Source organism: Megascapheus bottae, chromosome 7 (genome assembly GCF_031878675.1).
Source record: "Megascapheus bottae isolate mThoBot1 chromosome 7, mThoBot2.hap1, whole genome shotgun sequence".
Taxonomy (NCBI): Eukaryota; Metazoa; Chordata; class Mammalia; order Rodentia; family Geomyidae; genus Megascapheus; species Megascapheus bottae.
In genome coordinates, this window is record NC_143515.1 from 1,152,639 (window position 1) to 1,168,829 (window position 16,191).

A 16,191-nucleotide genomic window follows, 5' to 3' on the forward strand; every position below is an offset into this window, starting at 1 on the left:
TCTTCAAGCAGCATTTAACACTGATTCTTCCTCTTTTAAATTCTAAGCTAAAAATAATCTATTTGTTTCAAAAACCACTGGAACTATACAAATAAGTACCACCATAGGTATATAGTAATCTTATTTATGGAGAATTTTGACTTCTGTGAATTCTAGTTTAGAGTGTTGTTTCATAATTTTTTTTTTCTTCTTGCAGTACTAAGGTTTGAACTCAGGGATGGCTTGTCACCACATAAGCAATACCTCCAATCTCTTTTGCTTGGTAGTTTTCAGACAGAGTTTCACATTATTTTGACCCAACTACTATCTTCCTATATCACCTGAATATCTGGAATTACAGGTATGAGCCACTGTGGCTGCCTGGCCGGATCTTAATTTTTTTCAAAAAGGGAATTCTAGAACCTCACATTTGAAATTGAAACTGTTTTGGGTAGCTTCACTCTTGGCATTGAAAATTTGTAACAACTCAGGGCTAGAGAGTAGTTCAGTGGTAAGGCCCTTATCTAGTATGTGTGAAGCCCTGAGATGGATCCCCAGAGTGGGGGCAAGAAAATGTATGTATTTCAACTCTAAACTTTAAAAACCGTTTAATATAGCCAGGCGTGGTGGCTCACACCTGTAATCCTAGCTACTCAGGAGGCTGAGATCTGAGGATCAAGGTTCAAAGCCAGTCCGGGAACAAAAGGACTTGAGACTCTTTATCTCTAATTAACCTCTAGAAAACAGGAAGTAGGGCTTGGCTCCAGGGGTAGGGTGGTAGCCTTGAGCTGAAGAGCTCAGGCGGACAATGCCCAGGCCCAGGAGCAGAGCAGTAACTTTGAGCTGAAGAGCTCAGGGACAGCGCCCAGGTCCAGGCCGAGTTCAAGCCCCATCACACACACACACACACACACGCACACACACACACACACACACACACACGCACACACGCACACACAGAGTTTAATACAATGACTTCAAGATTAATACATTAAATGAGAAGTGGTAGCAATGTTTAAGTAATGCACCTTCTATCTGGCGAATATAATGTAACCCTTCTTTAAATACAATAAAAATGTATTTTTAAAATGCAGATAAAAGACATCTGACATAGCAAAGAATGAATACTAACAACATTAGTATCATGGTACTTTATGGCCCCCATATTCTTTAAAAAACTGGAAAAGTCAGTGATTTTAAAATCCACCCCCCTCCCAAAGTACAGTTCTTGTACTATAAGTTGGCTATAAGACAAATACACATTTGGAGAAATTGAGAGGAGCTTGTCAAGTTTTTTTTTCCCCTGCAAACGTTAAGAGAGTATTTAAAATAAACTGTGACTATGTAGTTCTAGGAATAAAACCCAATAGTACACAAAATATAAGTAGTTCTCCTACCTATTAATCAGAATATTCAAACAAATAAGGAGTTCAAAAACAAAGTACTGGACAATAAGCATAACTGAAAAGAAAAAAGAAATCTTTCTTCTGTCAGCATAAAAGAAAGAACTTAGAAGCAGAAAATCCAAACCGTCCCCACTAGTACTTTAACACATGAGTTTTATACATTGGGACTTTGTGTTTTAGGCTAATTAACCTTTTGTAAACTTGAGCCTTCCTTCCTAGGTTTCATTCAATATCCCACTGCATTCCTGTTATAACAAAGAATCACAAGAACCCCTCCCAACCCCCATGCAGCCCTCCCCAGCATACACTGGAAGAAAAACTCCACACAGAAACATGCTTTAAATAAGCCAAAACAAACCATCTGTGAGTTAATGGGGAGAATAGGAGACATGACCAACTGCTTCCAGTTTCAAAACTAATCAATTTTTAAAGACAAAATAGCACTCGTGGTTTAGAGACAGCAAAGACCACCCAAAGCCTGGAAAAGAGGTCTGGAGTTGTGACAACTGAAAGGTTCCTCTCAGTGTACACTTCCCATCACAGCATCCATATAAGCAGGAATCTCACAGAATCATTAGGAGCCTTTGACCTTTAGCCAACTCTGACTTAGCACTCACCTTAGTCCTTCCTCCCCGAGCCCAGTTAGTCTCAGACTATCAGGCCGGTCTCGCCTTCTCCGGTAGAGGCCTGAATGGGAGAGCTCCTTAAGCTGTAATGCAGTCATACTTCTTTACACTGAGCTGAGACAGTTTATAGAGTGTTTATACTTCGCTAAGGCTCAGAAGAGCAGTGTGGCCTGTCTAGGGACCTCAGCACACCTGACACAGGGTTAGAAACCTCCACGCAGGCTGGCCGAGCTAGCGCTGAAGCAGAGCTTCCTGTTTCTCCCTGGTACACACCCTCCTCTCAGCAAGGCATGACTTGCCTTATCTCTGGGCCTTGCACCTTGGGGAGGGGGAGGTCGTGATTAACATCTTTGCCAATGAGAAAAATAATCACACCAGTTTTTACTACAGATCTTTCCAGAATCAGTGTGTAGTAAAATTGGGACAAAAAGCTCTAGTAAGTGAGTGCCTAAAGAAGGGTCCTGTGCTAGTTATTTGCCAGGAAATCCATTAACGTTTCACAGGCAGCTGTCAGTTTAAAGAAGTGCCTGGTCATCAGGTGCACTTTGGGATATTTTCTTTTAAAAAAGGGGGGGGGCAGAATTCTAAACGGAAGCAGACCAATTCCTGCTCAATTCCCTCTCACCACTGCACTCAAATCTGCTTTAGAAAGGAAGGAAGTGTCTCATCCACCCAATTCCCATTAAACATCACTCAAAAATTCAAAACCAGAAGGAAGATATTTTCTCCTGCCAACCACTCTACAATGATTTTCTGAATCTATAATACCCATTCTGAATAACCTCCACTTACAGCACCTCAGTACAGTTAACCCTGTCCACTACTGCCTAAAGGTGCCAATGCAGATTGTATTTATCTGGGAAGGAAGGTGAATCGAAGACAGACGCTGGAGGACAACCGATTCAGTCCCACGTATCACTTATATGCAGGCCATGCTTGTACTGGGGTTTGAACACAGGGCCTCATGCTTTCATTTAGCTTTTTTAATCAAATATAGTGCTCTACTATGTGAACCACAGCTCTACTACTGGTTTTTTGCTGAATAACTGGAGATGAGTCTTACACACTTGTTCTGCCCAGGTTATCTTCAAATTGTGATCCTCAGATCTCAGCCTCCTAAGTAGGATTGCAGCTGTGAACTACTAGAGCCTGGCTGAAATAGATCTGATATTTATACCAAGGTTTGCAGAGTTAATAATTCCCCTCCTTAAAAGAATCTGTACACCTGGTGCTGGTGGATCATACCTGTAATCTTAGCTATTCAGGAGAATGAGATCTAAGACTTACAATTTGAAGCCAGCCTGGGCAGAAAAGTCCTTGTGAGACTATCTCCAATTAAGCACTCAAAACTCAAAAAGTAGAGCTGTGGCTCAAAGTGGCAGCAGAGTACTAAACTTAAGCAAAAGAGCTCAGGAACTGGGGCTGGGAGTTTGGCCTAGTGGAAGACCCGGGTTTGATTCCTTGGTACCACATACATAGAAAAAAGCCGGAAGTGGTGCTGAGGCTCAAGTGGTAGAGCTCTAGCCTTGAGAAAGTCCAAGGACAGTGCTCAGGCCCTGAGCCCAAGCCCAGGACTGGCAAAAAAAAAAAAAAAAAAAGAGCTCAGGAACAGCACCCGGGCCCTGTGTTCAAGGCCCACACAGACCTCTCCCACAAAAAAAAAATCTGTAATATAAATGCAAAAAGCCCACTACAGGGTGGGCTGGAAGTGTGGCCTAGTGGTAGAGTGCTTGCCTAGCATGCATCCTCAGTACCCCATACACAGAAAAAAGCCAGAAAGTAGTGTTGTGGCTTAAGCAATATAGCACTAATCTTGAGAAAAGCCCAAGGACAGTACCCAGGCCCTGAGTTCAAGTCCCAGGACTGGCAAAAAAAAAAAAAAAGAAAGAAAGAAAAGAGGGTGCTTCACTCATTTACTCAGGTTGTAGATGCCAGCTTTCATTGAAGCTGTCACAGTGGAAAACAAAGGATATTTTCTAACTGCTATTAAACATGAAAGAAGAGCTTGAAGATGCATGGGAAGATATAATTCATTTTGTCATTTTGCTAGATTTAATTACTTATGAAACACTTTTCAAGAAACCAGATAATAGCTGTATCGTTTTTCCTCTCCCTGGAAGGCTACCTAAAAATTTGGCAATACTGCACAGGTCAACAAGGAAAGCAGGAGCAGACAACATGTACATTAAATACCACTTTATATCTTTTCAATTTTGAAACTAATGCCTATTCAAAACAAATAGAGCTGGGTACTGGTAGCTCTCAGCTTATGCCTGTAATCTTAGCTACTCAAAAGGCTGAGATCTGAGGATTGTTGTTCAAAGCCAGCCTGAGTAGCAAAGTCAGTGAAATTCATCATGTCCAATTAGCCACCAAAAAGCCAAGTAGAACTGTAGCTCAGGTAGTAGTGCTGACATTGAGCCCAAAAGCTCAGGGATATCATGTAGGCCTTGAGTTCAAGCCTCAGGCTTAGACCAAAAACATGCACACACTCGCGTGCGCGCACACACACACACAAGAGCAAATAAATAACAAAGCTCTAAAGTCCTACGATTTAAAATACAGAAAAATGAAAAGTTTATAGTAATAGAAATACAAAAAATTTGGACTCCAAATCCAATTCCCATTCATAACATGACAGGAAAAACAAAAAGAAAGACTATAATTTTTTTTCACTCTAACCATCAAGAAAACAGATGCCTGGTGAATAAAATATACTGTAAAGACAAACACCAGTGGCTCACATTCAAAAGGCTGAGATCTGAGGATTTCAGCTCAAAGCCAGCCTGGGCAGGCAAGTCCAATGAAACTCAAAATGGAGAATGTAAACAGAAAAAGCTCAGAAACATTGCCCCGGCCCTAAATTCAAGCCCCACAACGGACAGACAGACAGACAGACGGGGACACGGATGGACACACACACACACACACACACACACACACAGTATATCTGCAAACATAGAAATCTTAACATTAGACATGAATCATCTGGTGGGGGATTAGGAATAGAGCTCTCAAGTAGTAGAGCAAGTGTTTAACATAAATAAAGGCCAGCAACTCTCCTTCCCTCAATAGACAACATGTATCTATAGAAAAATGTTCATAGAAAAAGGTTAAATAGCTTTATTAAAAAAGAAAAGAAAAAACATTTTTTTGACAAGGTTATGTTACAGTTACATTCATCAGGTAATGGGTACATTACTTCCTGAACAGTGATATCCCTTCCCAAGCTAAAAAAAAAATGATTTAAAAAACGGATTCAATAGATAACAAGGCAACAGAGTATGATGATTATTGAAGGTTACCCAGACAGGAAACACCAAACTATGTGGGAGGGATCTGTAAAAGGATGTGAGGAGAGGAACAAAAAAACAGCTCCAAGCCCTGTAATAAACAAGATGACTACTCCTGCCCTTTGACCTTTCAAATGGTTGCACTGACAAACAAGAATCTCAGTTAAGCTAATGCTTATGTTTCTTTGAAGCTTCTAAAAAAGAAAATTAAATTCTGGGACTTTTAGCAACATGAAGCCTTTCTGTAAAGGCCTGCCTATCCTCTCTTCTCCAATCCTCAGATAGGCACTGACTCCTGAGTGCTATAAGTAAAAGTTTTGAAGTAAAATGTACAAAGAGTGCAAAATATACCACAGATTAGCACCCAGGCTAAAGCCAGACAATCTCATTGTCACATCTCTAAGTGTTCTGGTGCACAAGCACTAAAAAAGCACACAGAGCAGATGGTATAGGGAAGGGAGGTAAATGTGCTTGACTGCCCAGACATATCAGGTCTATTTTTTAAAGCGTTTTGGTTCAAGCAACTGAATTCACATGATTTTTAGTGCAAAGTGGAGAGCCCAAATTAAATGCCCTTCCCCTATGGGTGTCTAAATAGAGAGATTTCAGACCAGGAGTGTGGCCTAGTGGTAGAGTGCTCGCCTAGCATGCACAACGCCCGGGGTTGATTTCTCGGTACCATACACATAGGAAAAGCCAGAAGTAGTGCTGTGGTTCTTGTGGTAGAGTGTTAGTCTTGAGAAAGACCAAAGACAGACAGTACGTAGGCCCTGAGTTTAAGCCCTAGAGCGGGCAAATAAATAAATAAATACATACATACATACATACATACATAAATAAGAAAGATAGTGGCTCACTCGTGTAATCCTAGCTACTCAGGAGGCTAAGACCTGAGGATCAAGGTTCAAAGCCAGTCTGGGCACAAAAGGATCTGAGACTCTTACCTCCAATTAACCAGAAGAAAACAGGAAGTGGGGCTTGGCTCAAGGGGTAGGGTGGTAGCCTTGAGCTGCAGAGCTCAGGGACAATGTCCAGGGTAGGGTGGTAGCCTTGAATGGAAGAGGTCAGGGATAGCATCCAGGCCAAGCTCAAGCCCCATGACCCACAAACAAACAAACAAACAAACAAACAAATAAATATGCAGAGACAGAGAGAGAGAGAGAGAGAGAGAGAGAGAGAGAGAGAGAGAGAGAGAGAGAGAGAGATATTTCTCATTTATGCATTCTGAAAACTCCAAGAAGGCCAGTCTAATATTCCATTTAGTAAAGGAGTCCCCATAATATTTTTAATAAGATTTCCCCTCTGTACAATAATCTTAATCTGGAATTTTGTCTACCTTGACATTTAACTACCTCATAAAAATCCTCAGGCTTTCCTCTATGTTCAATGTTTGTAAAAACAAAAAACCCCACAACCATCCCACAAGTTGCTGAGGCAGTAACTTCCTGCCTACACGTGGGTCTACATACTTGTCATGAGCCTCATTACAACTTTCTATCCACATCTGTCCTTCTTTTCAGCCTTCTTTTCAGTCCTCGTTAATTCAGTACCTTGCATCCCAGCAAATACAGAAATCTGTTGTAATTATTTCCATCAGCAAAGCTGTTAATTTCTGCTGTAAATTTAAGCTCTTCGTTGAAATTATTAAATTCACAGTTCTATGAAGCACCAGGCAGGGTTGGCTCTTTCCAGGATTACAATAACCTGGTTGTTTTCCACCTTTTGAAGATTATGAACCTTTGTGAATCTGAAGAAAGTTAATGACTCTGATAGAAAAAATATGTGCATACCACATTTTCCAACTTTGTGGTGCCTGAAAGATTCCCTGGGAAAACCACATATAACTCTAGGTTAGACCCTCCCATCTTGGTCCTTCTTTTCTCTATAAACTGCCAGTGTCACTGTGTAGAAATTTTAAGTCTCACTGGCTACATATTTTCCCCGAGCCCTGCAGTAGGTTAGATGCTATTTCACAAAAGTTCTTGCCATCTCAAATTTTAATCAGTCCCCTATCATCTTTCTATTTTGATTTTTTTTTGGGGGGGGGTTGGTCATGGGGCTTGAACTCTGGGCCTGGGTGCTGTCCCGGAGCTGTTCTGCTCAAGGCTACTCTCTACCCCTTGAGCCACAGCGCTACTTCCTGTTTTCTGGTGGTTAATTGGAGATAAGTGTCTCATGTTCTATAGTGCTTGGGCTGGCTTTGAACCGCAATCCTCAGATCTCAGTCTCCTGAGTAGCTAGGATTAGAAGCACGAGCTACCACGCCTGGCTAATAAAGTGATCTTCTATAACATAGATTATTCATTTACTGACCCTGCTTAAATATCTACCCATGGCTCTGCTGCCTTTATAAGACAAGGAGGTGTGCCAGCTGGCATCAGATATGCCACAGCCCTGCTTTTCCATCCCCAGCATACTCCCAAGAGCGCTGTGCTTCCTTCTGTTTCCTGGCATCTGTATAGGTAGCCTCCTAGGACAAGAATGATTCTTGTGGGGCTGGCTCTTGGTCATGCTAGGTCTCAGGCAAAGGTTGATTCTGCTGAGAATATCCCTGTCTGGACATCACTGCCCAATCTCCTTTGTGTTTCAGGAATCCTATGGCTCTATCCCTTCCATCATCACAATTATATGCTCTCAACAAGCTTTTGTTTATTTTCTTCTATTATGACAGCATAAACTGGCCTCAAACTCTCAATCCTCCAGTCTTAGCCTCCTGAGGGGCTAGCCACACAAGTGTGTATTACTGTGATTGGCTTGCACTTAACATTTTACATTATACGAATACAATTTATAAAGATACATTAATTGTATAGTTTAAGAAAATATATTTCATGAGTTTTTGGAGTATAAAAATGCAGAAGCCTTCTGAGCTATATGGTTCAACACTGCCTTCTATACATTTGGACAGTTGTGGATAAGAACCAAAAAGAAACTTTTTTTTTTTTAAATCTAAACTCGTCACCAAGTAACCTCTTCAGGCACAAGAGGATAAACTAGAAACTTAATTGGTTAAACTTCTAAAATTAGGCATTAATGTTACTAAACTGTTGATTGTCCATTCCTTTTCCTTACAAAGTTAGAAAATTGCAAATTAAAAAAAAATTCTAGACATGCAATCTTTCAGAGAAAAGTTCTTGGTAGGGATAACACTGTTTGACAAGAAATGTACTCAATACTTAATATAATTGTAAACCCTCCGTAATCACCTTTACAATTAAATTATATTTAAAAAGAAAGTTTCAAACTAGATTCAGTGGGAGAATCTCTCTGGCTCCTTACCAGTACCTGTTATACCAGGCACTAAAGGACATGAACTGGTTGAACAGCTGTACATTTCCAGATTATTAACTTCCTTGTATGATATACAGTAGAATTTTATGTTTTAAAACTAACTTTGGACTTGATAGAAACCAGTTTTTTTTTTTAACGTCATGTTTCATGGAGTCATGTACAGAGAAAAATCCTACTTCAATAAAGCACATATTTGCAGCACATATTGATTCAGCAAACACTGATTTTTCCAGACAATGTGTCTTCCTAATTGAGGGCTCTAAAGTGTTTCAACTCTCTACTAGTTTTACAGATCTGCTGCATAAGAGCTTTAAAAAATATTTTATTAGGAGGGAGTTCAAGCTCAAACTAACCAGAAAAAAGAATACAAGAATGCAAGAATGGGACCAGGAATTGGGCCTAGTGGTAGAGTGCTTGCCTAGCATGAATGAAGACCGGGGTTCAATTCCTCAGTACCACATACATAGAAAAAGCCAGAAGTGATACTGTGGCTCAAGTAGTAGAGCTCTAACCTTGAGAAAAACCCACGGACAGTGCTCAGGCCCTGAGCTCAAGCCCAGGACTGGAAGAAAAAAAAAATGTCAGATGGGGAGGGAGCGGGGAGTTGCCAAAAATATGACCCCATTCACAAGTGGATGATGTTGTCACTCTCTCATCTCCAAACTTCTTCCTCAATCAGCCTTTCTATATCTGTGACACAACCATATGGACAGGTTGAGATGCCATTTTAAAAACTCATTAGAACTTGTCTGTGTCATTCTAAGATGGAAGCCTGGCAGCATTTCTTTCTTACAACATGCATATTGGTTACCTAGGGACTTGTTAGACAATTCATAAATATTCTCAAAGGTCACTAACTGTTTTCTTGGTATACCCCCAAAAAATTTAAAATAAAATTCCAAGTAAACTAGCCAATCCCATACCTTCATGGGGCAAAGAGATAGCACAAGACAGGCTGATGGAAGGGTCTAGGAGGGAACCATGAGATATTCTGTATAATTCCACACCTAGAAATGTTTTTTGCTGCAGTAGTCATATAAATACACAGGAAGCTGTTTAGCTATGAAGGTCCTTAATCTTTCAACTTGGAAACAGAAGCAGCCGAATAGATGATCTCAATGGTATTGTCCTAGATTCATAAAACCAGATGTTTTTGCTACTGCTCTCTGACTGAGCATTCCTTCAGCCAGAAATCCTACTCCTGAAAAAAATACAGGAACTCAAAGACAGGCTTTAAACATTCAGTCACTCAACAAACATTTCCTAAAGGCCTCACCCATGCCAAGCACTTAGTGTGAAGGAAGGAAGTGGAAAAAGACTGTGGACAGTCTTCAGGCTTTCCCTGTTCATTATTTCCTCATCACTTTCTCTGGGGTAGCTATTCCAAGAATCTATGCTAAGACCACAAACAGGTCCAACATTTCTATGCCCCACCAATTAACCCACTGCTTCCCAAGGGATCAACGTTCTAAAATTATTCTGGAAAACTATAACAACAGATTATTTGTTCATTCTCTTAAGTCAGTTTGAAAAAAAAAGATTCTAATGGTAATCTTTTCATGAAAGTTATCTGTAAATCCCGATTTTCATGTGATTTGACTTAAAACATATACATGTATGTCACTTTCTAAATAACACAGGCCTAGTTCAAGCCCCATGACCCTCCCACCAAAAACAAAAAAGAGCATCTAGTGAATGTTCTTGGAAAACATGCATCTACGTTTCCAAAGACAATAAAGCAACTCAAATGTAGTAAATCAACCAGACTTGACATCTCTGGCTCCTCTAACTGATGTCAAAGCAGTGTAAAACAGAAATGATTAAATCTACCAGATTTTTCCAGAACTAAGGGAAATACTCACCCTACCCCACTTTTTCACCATAAACTTCCCTGATGTTAGAGCACTCAACAAACCTGTTATCAGATATGCCCACACCCCTATCTGGATATGTGTTATCCTTTGTTTTATGGGCTGTGTGTGTGCACGCGCGCCAATAGTAGAGCTTGAAATCCGGCTTTGGGCACTGTCCCTTAGATATTTCCACTCAAAGCTAGTGCTCTGTTACTTTTACCCCTTTGCTGATTAACTGGAGAAAAGACACGAACTCTCTGCCAGGCTGACTTCAAACCATGTTCCTTAGATCTCAGCCTCCTGAACAGCTAGGATTACAGGTATGACACACAGGTGCCCAGCTACTATCTTTGCTTTGCTTTCTTTACTAAACAATTTTTTTTTTTTGTGGTTCATGGGGCTTGAACTAGGCACTGACCCTGAGCTCTTCAGCTCAAGGCTACTGCCCTACCCTAGAGCCAAGCCCCACTTCCCTTTTTCTAGAGGTTAACTGGAGATAAGAGTCTCAGGACCACTTGTGATAGGGCTGGCTTCAAACCTTGATCCTCAGATATCAGCCTCCTGAGTAGCTAGGATTACAGGCGTGAGCCACCACGCCTGCTACTAAACAATTTCTTGATCTCTACCTACCTCAATGTGTTTTGTTTTGGTTCCAACAATATCATGAATCAGTACATCATAGGTCACATAAAGGTTTTCTCCCTTTTGAATATCTCTTTCCTGGAGCCTCATCAATTCCAGTAACAATGGTATATCTTTGTCTGCTAAGTGTATCTCTAAACAAAACTCACATTTTTAAAAAAATGTAGCTGCCTAGGCACTGATGGCTTTCATCTGTAATCCTAGCTACTCAGAAGGCTGAGATTTGAGGATCACAGGTCAAAGCCAGTTTGGGTAGGAAAGTCTGTGAGACTCTTATGTCTCATTAATGACCAAAAAGCCAGGAAGAGAGCTGAAGCCCAAGTGATAAGAGTGCTAACTTTGAGGGGGGAAAAAAAAAGGCTCAGAGACAGCACCAGGCCCTGAGTTCAAACCCCAGAACCAGCCCCCCCCCCCCCGGAGCCCCCTCACAGCTATCTGGGCATAGCAGCACATACTTCTATTCCCAGTACTCGGAGGATGATGCAGAATGATTGTAAATTTGAGACCAGTGGAAGAGACACACATTCACACACACACACACACACACACACACACACACACACGATATAACTGTTGTGTAAGAGTAGGAGTTGTTTTCACATTCCAAGATAGGTAGATGCAAGCCAGAAGTTCCAATCCTCCAAGTACTAGGAAGACCAAAAACAACAACAAAAACTCCTAAATTCTAGAGGTGTGTCCTAAAAAATAAACCACAATTCCTGCCTCTGCAGTATAGATTTTATTACTTTAAGCAGTCATGTCAACATATCAACTACCACGTCAAAATTATTTTCATCAGGTTATCATGCAAATATGTTTTAACAATTAAAATGTATTTTAAAGTTCTGAAGAGACATAATTCTCTTTCCCTAAAGATATATATGTAATATATAATATATATTATCTCTATTATCTCTCTCTCTCTATATATATATATATGTATATATATATACATATGTATATATATATATATATATATATTTTTTTTTTTTTTTGGTGGGTTATGGGGCTTGAAGTAGGCCTGGGCGCTGTCCCTGAGCTCTTTAGCTCAAAGCTACCACCCTACCCCTGGGACTGGGCATTGTCCCTGAGCTCTTCAGCTCAAGGCTACCTACCACCCCACTCTTGAGCCAAGCCACACTTCCCGTTTTCTTTGTGCTGGGCTGGCTTTGAACCTTGATCCTCAGATCTCAGTCTCCTGAGTAGCTAGGATTACAGGCGTGAGCCACTGTGCCTGGCTCCTAACAATATTTTTTTAAAAGACAATACTAGGGCCGTGAGTTTGGCCTAGTGGTAGAGTGCTTGCCTATAAAGACAATACTTCCTTTATTACTGTTTCAAGTGCAACTGAAAATGATATGGATATCTTCTTGCCAGGAAAAGCTGCTTGCTTAGTCTGTTTTGTGTTGCTGTAACAAAATACCAGGGGGGAGGGGGATGAGTACTTCATAAAGTTTATTTTGGCTCATAGTTGTGAAGGTTAGATTGTGCAACCACATCTGACAAGGCTTCTTGCTGTGTCAAAACACAGTGGAAGGCATCAGGGACTGAGTATATATGAAAACCATCAACAATGTATGTGGAAGAAACATGTGGAGTAGTCTCATTTTATAACAAGATACTAAGAATGGTGCTCCTAAAACCTCATTACTTTCCATTAGGACTCACCTTTTTTAAAGCCATTCATGGGACTTAAACTCATGGTCTGGGGGCTATCCCTTAGTTTTTCACTCAAGGCTAGTATTCTACCACTAGAGCCACTGCCCCATTGCTAGCTCTTTGCTGGTTAGTTGGAAGTAAGAGTCTCATAGACTTTCCTGTCCAGGCTGGCTTCAACCTGTGATTCTCTGATTTCAGCCATCTGGTATCTAAGATAACAGACTGAGCCTCTGGTGCCCAGTAGGAACCAACTTTTATTTTATTTTATTTTACTGTCAGTTGTGCAGCTTGAACTCATCAGGGCCTAGGCTCTATCCCTGAGCCTCTCTGTGCTCAAGGCTAGCACTCTACCACCTGAGCCACAGTGCCACTTCTGACTTTTTTTTTTTCCTGTTAATATGGTACCGAGGAATCAAACCCAGGGCATCATGCATGCTAGGGCAAGCACATATCCCAGCCCCATTTTTTTTTTTTTATTGTGGTCAGTCATATGGCTTAAACTGGGAGCAGTCCCTGAGCTATTTTTTTTTTTTTTTGCCAGTCTTGGGCTTGGGCTCAGGGCCTGAGCACTGTCCTTGGACTTTCTCAAGGCTAGAGCTCTACCACTTGAGTCTCAGCACCACTTCTGGCTTTTTTCTACCGAGGAATCGAACCCGGGTCTTCGTGCGTGCTAGGCAAGCACTTTAACCACTAGGCCAAATTCCCGGCCCCTCCCTGAGCTATTTTTGCTCAAGGCTAGCTCTCTACCACTTGGGCCACAGTGCTACTTCTGGAACCAACTTTTTTTTTTTTTTTTTTTTTTTTGGCCCCCTTCTCTCTTTCCGGCCCCGCTCGCTCCGGCCCGGCCCCTGGCTTGCTCTGGCCCCGCTCGCTCCGGCCCGGCCAGCTCTCGCTTGCTCCTGGCTCTGCTCGCTCCGGCCCCCTCTCGCTCTGGCCCCGCTCGCTCCGGCCTCGCTGGCTCTGGCTCGGCTCGCTCCTACACGCTCCGGCCCCGCTCGCTCCGGCCACCACTCGGTTGGGCTCTGTTCACTTCAGCTCAGCTCGCTTCTTTCGCTCTCTGTCGCCGTCGCAGTCTCGTCTCTGCCACTTCCGACTTGGTTGTGTATGTGGGATACCGAGGAATCGAACCCGGGTCCTTGTGCATGCTAGGCAAGCACTTTAACCGCTAGGCCAAACTCCCGGGCCCCTGGAACCAACTTTTAAAGACTCCCCCCCCCATCTTTTAATACTATTACACGAGGGACCAATTTTCTCTAAGCCATAGTAGTACATTATATACTGCTGAGTGAAGGAGGGGGAGGAGGAGAGACACACAACAGGAGTACAGGCACTATGAAATTTCTTTTTACATGAGAATATCATGTGTATATACAATATATGTATACACACATTTCAGAATCTGGAAGAATTTACTATTTATCTTTGGTTCATCAGGACTGAAAGACTGGGTTAGACTTGGGTAGAGGACAGTGAACATGGAGATTTCTATGAAGGGCAATGAACTGTCAGAGAAGTGATAAGACTGAGTAGAGCACCTTACAAATCAAGAACACTACAGGTTGATATGGAAAAAGTAGAAATCACGTGTCACTTTTGGAAGTTCTGTCATCACCCAAGTAAGGGTACACACAAGGCTCTTGTGAGAGAGGGGTGGAGACATAGCACACACCGTATGGCAGAAAGGCAGGGCTTAGCATCAGGGCAAAGTGAATGAGTGCATGGTATCTGCCATAAAGTGTTCAACTCTACACCTTTGCTCTATTGGGCACATACAGACTGGGTTCTAAGTTATCTAGGATCCTTCTGGAACGTGCAGGATAATGGACACTGGCATCATTCTTATAATAATAAGCACTTCAAGTTCAAGCAGAACAACATATTACAAAATGCTGACAGTAGGGAAGAGAACGGGACAGATCAACATTTCCTGGGACAGAAACCAACAACCTGAAAGTGCTGGAGGTATGGTGCTCAGCCATGTGGCTAAATGGGAAGGGAGAGAGGCGAACTGAGATCAGAGGGACAGGCAGTGACATGACTAAAATCCTTCTGTTGTCGTCCTAAGAAGGTTGAGCAGTAGCTCTATGAAGCAGAACTGACAAGATGTGGGCCTATAGAATGTACCCTTTCACTAGGGCAGCAAAGGCAAGTGGGGTAAGGAGCCAAGAAGAGCAGTCCCAAGTCCATGTCGCAGTACAGGGAAGAAAGCTAGGATGGCAATCGTGAAAAAAGGAAAAGGGCACCATGGACTGAAGGAAGGGTAGCAGGGAAGCACCAGGCATTGACACTGCTAACAGTTTTCTCCACATTCTTTTGTTGACATAGAAACAGCCTTGATTAAATACACCAGAACTGTACTTCACAGAGCCTAATGCTGTCTACAGGAAGAAAAAGTTTAAACTTTAAACCCAATACATTATTTTAAATGTGTACACACACACACACACAGAGGTAAAGAAAAACACTCCCTTTCACTGCTGCAAAATCTAGTCTCTCAGTTGCTTATAATAAACAGTAAGGTTTGAGTGTTCACCAAACACAATGTATTTGATCTCACTTAATCTTCATAATGGTCCCACGAAGCAGGTAAGATTCTAAAGCAGTTAAATTATTTGACTAAGCAACACAATGAGAGTATGGATTGAATCCCAGGTATATTTAACTCAAACACTCCTATTTTCATCATTAAACTATAGTTTAAGGATCTCTAAGTGTTCTTCCCCACAGACCACCCAAATTGGGTTAAATCTGAACCAGAGAGTAACCCAGAAGGCTTCTAGGAAATGTAGGCACATGACAGTCGAGCAGCTCTGAGGGCTGTCCCAACTTCAACATACAAGAGAGCAAAAGTCATCTCACTAGCTCACAGTCCTTCTCAAATGAGCCAGCCAGTTGCCATATTCTAGGTGAAAGACTGTGAACATTTAGTCCGAGGGTTTTGGAAGGAGACGCATGGGCGCCTTGGGCACTATTTCCACCAATACACAACTTCCTCTTTAGCTGATTTTTTTCCTGAAGATCTGGAAATAGAAGTCAGTAAAAAGGGTCAAATTAGTGACCTTCAACTTAACTAAGTTCCTGAATTCTGGAGTCTTTAATGTAAACTATGAACATCATTTTATTTCCTTTTTGAGTAACATATGACTGCTCAATGCTTCCATGAATTCTGTTAAAAAGAACATAGATTCTAATGAAAACAGATTTTCATCGCAGCAACTTGCCAGAACCAGCAAGAATAAACAGCAGCAGCAGGGGCAGCACTGGAAGTAACTGAGCCCACAGCGACACTGGGAGGGTGTGTGTTTATGAATAGGCCCTGATGGTATGACCAAGCCAATTCCAGTTCCTCATACCATAATATACTTGGCAGCTTAAGCCATGCCAATAGCTGCTTAGAACACAACATTTACTACCTAATGCAAAGACAGGGATTTTTTTTTCT

At 41.7% G+C, this 16,191-nt stretch overlaps 1 protein-coding gene across 6 annotated transcripts in view; it reads right to left on the bottom strand.

Moving 5' to 3' along the window:
- Lims1 (LIM zinc finger domain containing 1) overlaps positions 1 to 16,191 on the bottom strand; it is a 122,618-nt gene that overhangs the window by 51,995 nt on the left and 54,432 nt on the right. For 2 of the 6 annotated variants that reach the window (XM_090336276.1, XM_090336275.1), the window contains exon 1: positions 2,003 to 2,109. The exons of the other annotated variants lie outside the window; for them this stretch is intronic. In XM_090336276.1, coding sequence (XP_090192402.1) covers positions 2,003 to 2,109 — 107 coding nt within the window. Of the gene's footprint in view, positions 1 to 2,002; positions 2,110 to 16,191 lie in introns of those variants that run through there. 6 annotated transcript variants of the gene reach the window in all.